A 12315-nucleotide genomic window follows, 5' to 3' on the forward strand; every position below is an offset into this window, starting at 1 on the left:
AAACCTGGAAAGACTTGTATAGACTGATGCTGAGTAAAGTGAACAGAACCAGGAAAACACTGTACACAGTAACAGCAACATTGTGCAATGACCAGTTTTGTTAGACTTAGCTCTTCTGAGCAATGCAGAGATCTAAGACAATTCCAAAGGATTCATGGAAAATGCTATGCACATGAAGAGAAAGAACTATTGAGTCTGAATGCAGATCAAAGCCTACCATTTTCTCTTTTTTGTTGTTTTTTGTTTTTTCTTTCTTGTGGTTTTTCCCTTTTGTTCTGATTTTTCTTTTATGACTTGACTAATGTGGAAATAAGTTTAATATAATCGTACATGTATAGCCTATAACAGATTGTATACGTCTTGAGAAGGAAGAGTGAAGGGAGCAGGATTTAGAACTTAAAGTCTTATAAAAGCGAATGTTGAAAACCAAAAATTAATTAATTAATTTTTAAAAATAAGGAAGGGACGGGGGGATTGCATTTGATACATTGTACCAGGATGCTTCCAAATATCAAGATTGTCTTAGGATCCAGGGTAGGGACTCTGGGCCAGAAGCAGAGAATTCTTCCTCAAAAAAAGCCCTTCACACCAAAAGTAGTCCCAGTATAAAGTGTTACAAAAACAGTCAAAAACAACAACAAAAAAAGGGCGAGCAGCTAGTTGGCACAGTGGATCTGAGTTCAAGTCTGGCCTTAGACACTTGACACTTACTAGCTGTGTGACCTTGGGCAAGTCATTTAACCCCATTGCCTAGCCAAAACAAACAAACAAAAAAACCCAGTTGTATCTGTTAAAATAACTATCAAAATCACTAAATACACCTTATAGAAATAATATTATGTCAGCTGAAAGAGACTTTAGGGATCATCTAGTCCAATCCTCTCATTTTATAGGTAAGGAGATTGAGGCCTAAGAAAGAAGTAATTTGGCCAAGTTCACCCAATGAATGAGTCACTGGCAGAGCTGAGAAAAGAATGCTGTTTCCAGTGCATTGTTTTTCCCACTGCATTGACACTTTCCTTTTTTAAAAGTAGTTCTTAATTTTTATCTTTTTTCAGGTGATTAATAGCTAAAAATTTGTGCAATGGACAGTACAAAAGAGAATAACAATGACAAAGATGGACTTCTGCTTAGAATGGGACTTAATGACAACAAAGCAGGAATGGATGGATTAGATAAAGAGAAAATAAATAAAATTATTATGGAAGCCACCAAGGTATGTTTTTGTTTCTCTTCATTAATTTCTTAAATAAAGATTGTTAAATAAATAATATATGATATATATGTTAAATAACAAATAAGTAAAATAATAAAATTGTTTTTAAAACAATCAAAAATTTTACTCTCGTTTTAAAAATAAGAAGTGAACTTCAGATATGTTTTAAAGTAGTTTAATTTATTCTTTAAGTTATTATTGTTCTGTATTTGGTGTAATGCTGAGCACATAAAGGATCGAACTGAATGCAATACTCATTTCATTATTTTTGGTGGTTTTAACCTAACAGATTTTGATTACTTAAGTAAGTCATGGCTTACCCCATCCCTATTGATCTGCATCCTTTGTTCTCTAAAATCTAGAATAATTTTCAGTCATTTTATGTTGATAACATAATTTGGTAAAGGATTTATTGATGTCCATCTGTGAGTAGGGTTATTAATTATCCAGTAGTGCTATGGAGATACTGGTGAACATTAACAAAGGAAGGTGTAGATTGTGAAGGGCTTTGAATTTAGCTGTGCTGGACTAGGTTGTGTAGGTGACATAAGAAACCAATTAAACTTTATTTTATTTTATTTATTTTGGTGCTGAATCTCCCTATCACATCCAGAGTGAGATCAGGACTCACAAGTCCCCTCCTAGTATTGATCATCAAGGAAGTTTTAACCTGCTCTGTTTATCCAACCTAGGCCAGTCAGACCCTCATTTAGTAGCCTGGTAGTTTTCTGCTCCAGGGGGTGCACCGTATTGGTGCAGGCTCAGTGCAAACACACAATAGGTGTTAACCCTCCTGCCCCTCAGTATTCCCAAACTCCAGCAACCGTCAGCCTCAGCCTTCCTAGCAACAAGAACTACAGGGCATGGGCTACCACACAAAGCTGCCAGTTGAACTTTGAAGATTATGTAGGGATAGTAAATATGTCAAAACTTGGTCATAGGAGCAACAGAAGAAACTTTGGGACTGAATTGGGTGGGAAGAGAGAGAGAGAGTACCAAGGGAAGAGTAGATAGTGACAGCAATTTCTGTATCAGGACCATCAGCAGACATACAGCTGTAGTCATTCATAATGCTGTCATAGATGAAAGGACCAAGCAAAAACAGAGTAGGAATTATGGAGCTAACAAGAAATATGGCAGCAACAAATTATTTAATAATGATTAGGAGTCAAAGAATATTGGTGCTGGGCAGTACATGAGAAATTGGAGGACTTAGGACAATTGAAGCAGTTTCTGGTGTTTAATTAACTTTTTTGCCCAAATAACCATTAGAGATGGGGACCCATAGATACAGACTCTTCAATCAGTAAACACTTATTAAGTGCCTACTATCTGCCAGGCACTGTGCTAAGTGCTTAAGAGAATAATGCATCTCTCTTTGTTGAGGCATATTCTTTGCACAGGTACAGTTCTTAGCTCTTTTGATCCTAGATCAGTTACCAGATTACTTCTTCTTGTCTCTCGGGATTGCTCAGTTTTGCTCATTTGCTCATTATTACCAGTGTATGTTTCTAACTTGTGCTTGGGCTCATCCAGCCCTACTGCAGATCTGGCTGTAATCTGTCTCTTTGCCCAACATCCTTTTATGTTTTTTAAGAATTTTTATGGTAAGCAACTAGATGAGATCATGTTTGGAAATAACCAAATAGAAAAAGTCCAGAAGTAACAACTTAAATTTCAAAGATTTACAGAGTAATGTCCCTGGATCTTGATTACAGAGTTCAGTTCCAAACCTAATTTTTTCCTTGGGCCTTTAACATTATTATAAAGAGTTCTATCAAAGCTAGACAGTGCCTGAGAAGCATTGTCATTTTTGGATCGTAGGATTATAGGTATAGAGCTGGAAGGGACTCTAGAGGACCTGTTTTCTTATTTAAAGAAGAGGTACTGGGGCTCAGAGAGGTTGTAAGTGACTTGCTCATGGTTACACAGGTAGTCAGTGTCAGAGCCAGAATTCAGATTTGGATCATTGGACTCCAAATTCTACTTTGTTCCCATTACATTTAGGTCCAACCAAATATGTACTGGTGACTTGGCATAATAAGTAAACATACCTACCACAGGCTGAATAAATGCCTCACTGAAAAAGCTTTCATTTAGAGGCAGCTGGTGGTGCAATGGATAGAGCCCCGAGCCTGGGATCAGAATGTCCCAAGTTCTAATACAGCCTCAGACACTTCCTAGCTGTGTGACCCTGGGCAGGTCATTTAACCTCTTGGTGGCTCAGTTTCCTCATCTAACCTCTCACTCAGGATTGTTGTAAGGATTAAATGAGGTAATAGTTTAAAAAAAACCCCAACACTTAATTAGCCCAGTGCGTGGCATATAGTAGGTACTATATACATGGTCGTTCCCTTCTCTTTCCTTCTCCAAGGAAGTGGCCAAGAATATATATTGAGCGTTAACAACGAGATACATGTAGCTGAACTAAGCTTCATTTGCCTTATACAGACCAGACTAGATTTGTCTTTATCCTGCTTCTTTACATACATATTTTGTCATAATTTCCACCAAAATCTAGACTTATATCCACAGCAGGCAACAAATAAATAGATTGTATTTCTGTTTTATCACTTATTTTCCCAACCTAATAGTTTGGAATAGAATATTTTATTTAAATAGAGTAGGTTTTTGCTCTAATTTAAGTGACTAGTGAGAATGTTTGCATTTCCCCAGTCTTCTGCAGCATACCAGAGGCCCAGATTTAAGAAAATAGTTTAATTTATTTACCCTTTCACCAAAATAAAAAGCCCCGTTCAACAAATAAAATGAATGGCTCTAAGAATAGAAGTATAAGCAACCAGCCTGCTTCTTGTTCTTACCTGTCATAGACATTATTCAGCATTAACCTATAGATTATATAAATTGTTCTACAAAATGAGAATTATAATAGTTTACAAACCTCTTTTAAATTGCCTTTAGGGTAATGCTATGTAAGAAAATTAAGGGCTTGTTTTTAGAGTTTTGTTAGTCTCTCATAAATTATGAGGAAATAAAATGAGTTTCTGAAAATATTTTTCCTATGCTTTTTGTTATAGGGATCTAGATTTTATGAAAATGAGCTCAAAAAGGAAAAGCAAGTAAACCAACGAATTGAAAATATGATGCAACAAAAATCTCAAATTACCACCCAGCGGCTGTGGAAAGCACAATTACAGGTAATAATGAAATTGTTGTTATTTAATAATGGTTAGTATGTACTTTGAGGATGGGGAAGAGTTAAAGAGAGAACAACACATCCTTCCTGCGGTTGTTGCCATTATATGTTGCAGTATGTTCAAGTATCATCTGACAAAGATGACTTTTGTCTAATGCCCTTTAAACTAGGAAGCAGAAGACTGGACCAGGCTACATGGTATATTAGTATCTTGAGAGAGTTCATTTAGGAAAAGCATCCAGGCAATTATCTCTTCAGATCTGATCCACAGAGAAGCTTTTTCATCAACATGAAATGATTAAAATTTCAATTTACATAATAAAATCTGTGTCTTGTGATATAATCACTAGAGTTGAGGATTTTTAAAAATCAAAATATAATATGTTCTTCATTGCTTGGGTAACTCTTTCCATTATAACCAGCCCTTTGCCTGGCTTCTTAGAATTTCTGCATCTAAAATGAAAGGCATGCTTTATAGAGAAAACTTCTCATGCACTCCCCTATTATAAATGAATAAAAAAGCATTTATTAAGTCCTTACTGTATTCCAAGTCCAGGCATGTACAAATAGGAAAAGTAAGACAGCTTCTTTCCTCAAGAAACTTAAATTCTTTTAGGAAGAAACAATAAGTATAGTATGGTGGTGACCAGGTTAGAAAAGTCACAGAGTCGGTGATTGGAGTTGTACAGCAAATGATTGTCCTGTCCTGTCCTGTCCTGTCCTGTTCCTCCAACAGCAGTAATGTTGATTTAATTACTATAGGCACAGTAAGAGGGGGGAAGCAGATTTGTGTGGAAGAGGGAGGAGTGCAACATGACAGATGGGAAGCTGGCTGGGAGAGTTCTACTCTAAGGGTTCCCTTTGCAGTTCATTTTCTTCCCTTTGTAGTAATAATGATAATGATAATCTTTTGAATAATCATGGTTGTGCATTAAAAAAAACCTTTAAAGTGTGTTGATGTCAATTAAGATATAAAATTTTAATAAGATACAACAATGTCAAATTTTGATTATGGTTTAAGTTGATTTTTTTAACAATTTTCTGTTTTTTTGTTGTTGTTATTCTGAACTTGACAAACCCCAATAAACATGAATATTTTCATATACAAAAAAAAAAACAACACAAAAAAGATGACTGCATATTAAACCATGAATTTCCATTATATAGTTTTTTATATTATACATGCTTTTTAATAAAAGATTTAATAAATTAGATATGTTAGTTTTAGAGCTGTCCTGCTTGTCTGTGTCCCCTTTTGAACTTCTTTTCTCTTCTGTTCATTAAGTGTTTTAATTATGCTCCTTTTCTTTTTTTGGTGGGAGGAGGAAAGCATTACTGTTGTTAACTCATCTCCTCTTCAAATCACCCCCACCTCATATTTAGAAAAAGCAAAAAAAAAAAAACAATTTCACATGTAACAAATAAGCATAGTTTGGCAAAATAAATCCATACATCAGCATTTCTCATTTTGCAGTTCTGTTCCACCACCTCTTAGTCAGGAAGTAGGAAATGGGCTTAATCATTGGTATTCCAGAGTCATGCTTAATCACTGCATTGATCAGAGTTCTTAAGTCTTTTAAAATTAGTTTTCTTTGTAATATTTATCAAATGTTCTTCTTATTCTGTCACTTCATTCTGCATCAGTTCATATAAGCTGTCATAGATTCATCTGAATCAATTAATCAATATTTATTAAGTACCTTCTGTGTACCAGACACTGTTCTAAGTACTGGAATCTATCCTTTCCATCATTTCTTAAAGTGCAATAGTAATATTCCATTGCATTTGTAAATCATAATTTGTTTAGCCATTCCTCATCTAATGAGCACCTCCTTAAGTTTCAGTTTTCTACTCCAACAAAAATTATTGCTATAAATATTTTAGTACATATGAGTCCTTTTTTTTCCTTTCTTTGATTCCTTTGGATTTTATACCAGTATTGGTAGTGCTGTGTTCAGAGAGTATGTATAGTTCAGTGACTTTGGGGGTATAGTTCCAAATTACTTTCCAGAATGTATTGACCAATTCATAGCTCCACCAGTATTCTGTTAGTGTGTCTGTTCTTTCATATGCCCTCTAACAGTTGTCATTTTTTTTTGGTCATGTTTGCCAATTAGGTAAGTGTGAGGTAGAGCTAAAGAGTTGTTTTAATTTGTATTTCTCACTATTGGTGATTTGGAAGATTTTTTTCATGTGGTTACAAAAAATCGATCTTTTTGTAACAACATAGGCTGATCTGAAAACTGGTAGTCACAATTGTAAAAATACCAATACTGTATTTTAGATAATTTGGGAAAGTTTATTATCATTTAAATCAGAGACAAAATGGGATATGTCATACATTTGTCACAAAATCTACATATATTGTGTTCTAACTCCAAATATAGCCATGAAATGATTATTTTAAAATTTTATGCAATCAGCATTCTTGGGCTTTTGTACACCTTATTGTTATTTTTGCCTTGTAATCTTATTTTAGCTGATGGTTTTAAAATTATTTCTTTCAAAGTATTATATGCATTAGTATTCTATTGAATAAATAACAAATTGTATATTCTTAAGAGAACTTATTGTCTGAAAGAACTGGAAAAATGTTCTTATGAAACAAAACATAGGGTTGTTAAATGTCTGTTATTTTGTAAGTATTATATGTAGGTTTTCTTGTGATTTTTGAAAGGAGAGATGCAAGAATATATGTTGATTATTGGTTCTATTTGTTGGGCTTTCTCTGAAGGAAAGTATGCAAATGGTAGAAGACTGAAAACAAATGGAATAGAGCTATATGTCAGATGTGTAGGATCTATGAGAAAGAGGTACCTAGGAAAGAACGCTGGAGCAAACTTCTCAGATAAAAGTCTCATTTCCAAGATATACATTCAAATTTATAAGATTAAGAGCCATTTCCCAACTGATAAATGGTCATTGGATATGAATAGGTAGTTTTCAAAGGAAGAAACACAGGCTATTAATGACCACATGAAAAATGTTCCAAAGCACTAATAATTAGTGGAATTCCCATTTAAAATAGCTCTGAAGTTCTCTGCCTCCCACTTCATTGTATTGGCAAAGATGACAAAAAATGAAAATGAAAAATGTCAAGTCAAACATTTATTAACTGCTGACTATGTGTTAGGCATTATGCTGTTAGGTTGGGGAAAAACTGGTACATTAATGCATTGTTGGTGGGAATGTAAATTGGTTTCGCCATTTTGAAAAGCAGTTTAGAACTATGAAAAGGTTATAGTTTATGTGCATACCCTTTGATCCAGTGATACCACTATTAGGTCTGTACCCCAAAGATATCAAAGATCAAAGAAAGATAACTTTTCCCCTATCTATAGATCTGAGAAAGAATTTTTCACATGTTTTTTTTTCCTGGTTTATGATGTGATCTTTTCTAGCTAAGTCATGTACCCATTTGCAGTTTACCTTGGTATGAGGTGTGAGGTGTTCTAAATCTAATATCTTCCAGTACTGCTATCTGATTTTCTCAGGAGGTTTTATCAAAAAGTCCTCATCCCAGCAACTGGAACTATTGTATTTATCAAGCACTAGGTTACTAGATTCACTTACTTCTGTGTGTTGTATACCTAACCTGTTCCATTGATTAATATCCTGTTTTTTAACATGTGCCATATTTTTTTGGTTTTTTATTAATTAATTTATTTTGATTTATCAACAATCACTTCCATATGCTAAAAATTTTTCTCCCTCTTCCTCCCCACCATCCTCCCCAAGAAGGCGCACAATCTGATATAAGCTATATGTATACATTGCTATTAAACATATTTTCACGTTAGTGATGTTGTAAGTAAGAATTAGAACCAATAGGAGGAACCACCAGAAAGAGGAAACAAAACTAAATGGAAGAGGAGAAAAAAAAAGCAAATAGTGTGCTTCAGTATGCATTCAAATTCCATAGTTCTTTCTTTGGATATGGATAACATTTTCCATCAGGCCTTTGGAGATGTCTTAAATCCTTGTATTGCTGGAAAGGGTTAAGTTTATTAGTGTTAGTCATTGCACAGCGTCGTTGTTATTGTGTACAATGTTCTCTTGGTTCTGCCATATTTTTTTTGGAAAATTATTCCTTTGCATCTGAGTTCAAATTTGGCCTCAGACACTTGACACTTACTAGCTGTGTGACCCTGGGCAAGTCACTTAACCCCAATTGCCTTAACCCCCCCCAAAAATAAAGAAAGAAAGAAAAGAAAAAAAAATTATTCCTTTGTAGCTTAATTTGAGATCTCTCAGGTCTCTTCATTGCCACTTTTTTCATTATTTTTCCTGGGATTCTTGACCTTTTGTGCTTTCATATGACTTTCATTATTATATTTTCTAGTTCTATAAAGTAGTCCTTTGGTGGTATGATGGTATGCTATTAAATAAGTAAATTAATTTAGGCTCATCCTACCATGGACAGTTATTATTTCTCTAATTAGGTCTGTATTTCTGTACTTGTATTTCTGTAGTTCTGTGTATCCTGGTATAGACTTCTAAGTATTTTAAACATTCTGTAATTATTTTAAATAGAATTTCTCTTTCTGTCTCTTCTTACTGAGTTTTATTGGTATTATACAGAAATGCTGATGATTTGTGTGTATTTATTTTATATCTTGTAACTTTTCTAAAGCTATTCATTGTTTCAATTAATTTTTAGTTGACTCTATGTTCTTTAAGCTTACCATCATATCTGCAAAAAGTCATAAATTTGTTCTTTCTTGTGCTTTTTCTTTCAATTTCTTTTTCTTATCTTATTGCCATAGTCAGCATTTCTACTGTTTTGTCAAATAGAAGTGATGACAGTAAGCATCCTTGTTTCACCTCTGGTTTTATTGGAAAAAGGATTCTGGTTTTTCCTTGTTACATATAATGCTGGCTCATGCTTTTAAATATATACTGATCATGTGAAAGAAAGGCCTGTTTATTCTTATGTTTTTCCTTTTTTTTTTTAAACAGGAATGGGTATTGTATTTTGTCAGAAGGTTTTTTATATCTGTTAAAGTAGTCATATGATTTTTGGGTTTTTTTGTCATTAATGTGATTAATTAAGTTTATACTTTTCTTAATATGAAACCAACCCTGTATTCCTAGTATAAATCTAACATGGTCATAGTATATAATCTTTGTGACATTTTATTTTAACCTCTTTGTTAATTTTTTAAAAACATTTTTGCATCAATATTCACCATAGATATTGACCTACAGTCTTCTTTTTGTGTTTTTATTCTCCCTGGTTTACATATGTAGACCATATTTGTGGTATACAAGAATTTTGGTAGGATCCCTTCTTTTGATATTTTTGCAAACAGTTTATGTAATATTGGAATGAACTGTTCTTTGAAAGTTTGATAAAATTCACTTGTGAGTCATCTAGTCCTGTTTTTTTTTCTCTTAGAGTTCATATATGTCTTGTTCAATTTTTTTCCTCTGAGATTGCTTTACTTAAATTCTTTATTTCTTGTTCTGTTAATCTGGGTATTTTATAATTTCATAAATTATCATTTATTTTATATGAATTGTCCACTTTATCGATATACAGTTGTAGAAATAGTTTATAATATTCTTTATTCTTATTGAAAATTTTCATTTTTCATTTTTTATACTAACAATTTGGTTTTTCTCTTCTTTTAATCAAATTAGCTAATGAATTATCTTCTTTAAAGTTCCTTGTTTTATTTATTAGTTCAATGGTTTTTTTTCTTTCAATTTTTAAAATTTCTTCCTTGATTTTCAGGATTTCTATTTTGCTATTTAATATAAGTTACCCAATTTGTTGAGGTTTTTTAATTCATGCCCAAATCATTGATTTATTCTTTCTCTTTTTTGTTAATGAAAATATTTAGAACTATAAATTTGCCCCTAAGGACTGCTTTGGCTGCATCCCCAAGTTTTTATTATGTTTTTCTCATTAGAGTCCAGTTGATTTTTAATACTTTTTTCAGTGGCCTTTTCTTTGATAAAGTATTTATTTTATTGTGTGCTCCACAAAGGATGTGTTTAATATTTCTGATTTTCTGCATTCATTTGTGGGATTTTTATGCCCTAATATATGATCAATTTTTGTAAAGATTTCATACATGGTTTAGAAACATGGATACTCCTTCCTATTCCTATTACATAATTGCCAGAGGTCTATTGTATCCCACTTTTCTAAAATTCTCTTTAGGTCTTTAATGTCTTTCTTTTTATTTTTTTTTTTATTAAATTTACCTAAGGCTAAAAGGGGGGTACAATGAGTTCCCCCATTGTTATAGATTTACTATTTCTCTTTGTAATCAGTTTGGTTTTTCCTTTAAACATATAGGTGCTTTGCCATTCAGGGAATATATGTTAAGTATTTAAATTAATTTAAATTGTCTATGGCAGAAGTGTCAAACTCGTGGATCTCTGCCAGAATAAAACAAATGTTTAACAAAATAAATAAAAATACGGTGTAACATAGGTAATGTTAATTTTTTATTTTCTGAGTCAGTATATAGCGAGCAAGGATCCATTATATTTGAAACTGTTACTACTGGTCTACAGTGTAGCAAATGTAATATTCCTGTTTATCTCTTTTAATTAAGTATTTTTGCCTTGCCTTGTCTAAGATCATAATTGCTATCCTTGCTTCTTTTTTTAATATGTTCAACTGTGGCATAATAGTTCCCTTATTTTGCTTGCTCCCATCCCTTACTTTTAATTATTTTAACTCTATGTGATCAAATAAGGGATAAGGGAGGATCACAAAAAATAAAATGGACAATTTTGATTACATATAATTGAAAAGTTTTTGCATAAAAAACTCCCAATGCAGCTAAAATTAAAAAGAAAACAATTACTTGGAGGGGAAAAAAATCTTTGCAGCAAATTTCTGTGATATAAGACTCATTTCCAAGATATATAAGGAATTGATTCAAAATCATAAGAATAAACCCCATTCCCCACTTGATAAATGATCTTATGTTCTAAATTGCTACTAATTGGAGAAACACAGGCAATTCTGAGGTATGATACAACACCCATCAGATTAAAAAGGATGACGAAAATAGCAAATGTTGGCAGGGCTATGAGAAAGCAGGTACATAGATGCACTATTGGTATAACCATTCTGGAAAGCAATTTATAATTATGCATAAAAACTTACCAAAGGGTAACTTTGATGCAACAATACCACTACTAGGTCTGTAACCAAAAGAGATCAAAGAAAGAGGAATTGGCCTTATTTGTACAAAATTATTTATAGCAGCTTTTTTTGTGTGGTGGCAAAAAACTGGAAACTAAGGAGATGCCCATCAGCTGGAACATGAGTAAACAAATTATGGTATATGTGTATGATGAAATACTGTTTTGCTGTAAGAGATGAAGAAAAAAGATCGTTTTAGAGAGACTTGGAAAGACTTGTATGAACTGTTGCAGAGTGAAGTGTTAAGAACACTTATCAACTAAATTATCAACTATGATTTCAATGTACTGAAAAAGACTAACACTACCCACCTCATGACAAAGAGATGATGAGCTAATATACAGAAAATATAATTCATTTTTGTCTGTGACCAGGATGGGAAGATGTTTTTGCCTAATTGTGGTTATGTAATATAAAGTTTCTGTGTTTCTATCTTTATTTTTCCCCCAGGGGGGCAGAAGGGGAAAATGTATGTTTGATACTTGATAAAATAATATTTTTTTAACTGAGAGGAAAAGGATCCATATGTACAGAAGTATTTAATAGCAGCTCTTTTTGTGGTTGCAAAGAACTGGGAAGTTAAGGCAGTGCCTGTCATTCGGAGAATAGCTGAGTAAGTTATGGTATTTGAATGTAATGGAATGCTATTGTGCCATAAGAAATGATGAAAAGGATAGTTTCAAAGAAACCTGAGAAAACTTTATGAAGTGATGCACTGAAGTGAACAGAACCAGGAGAACAATGTATACAGTAACAGCATTGTAAAGACAAGCA

At 33.0% G+C, this 12315-nt stretch overlaps 1 protein-coding gene across 3 annotated transcripts in view; it reads left to right on the forward strand.

Moving 5' to 3' along the window:
• POLK (DNA polymerase kappa) overlaps positions 1–12315 on the forward strand; it is a 96215-nt gene that overhangs the window by 36938 nt on the left and 46962 nt on the right. For all 3 annotated transcript variants that reach the window (XM_020998432.2, XM_020998434.2, XM_020998433.2), the window contains exons 3-4: positions 1059–1216; positions 4255–4374. In XM_020998432.2, the coding sequence (XP_020854091.1) occupies positions 1085–1216; positions 4255–4374 (252 nt within the window). In that variant the 5' untranslated portion in view covers positions 1059–1084. The remainder of the gene's footprint in view (positions 1–1058; positions 1217–4254; positions 4375–12315) is intronic.

The sequence above is a fragment of the Phascolarctos cinereus genome, unplaced genomic scaffold (assembly GCF_003287225.1).
Source record: "Phascolarctos cinereus isolate Bilbo 61053 unplaced genomic scaffold, phaCin_HiC Scaffold_4;HRSCAF=312, whole genome shotgun sequence".
In the NCBI taxonomy this organism is placed as follows: Eukaryota; Metazoa; Chordata; class Mammalia; order Diprotodontia; family Phascolarctidae; genus Phascolarctos; species Phascolarctos cinereus.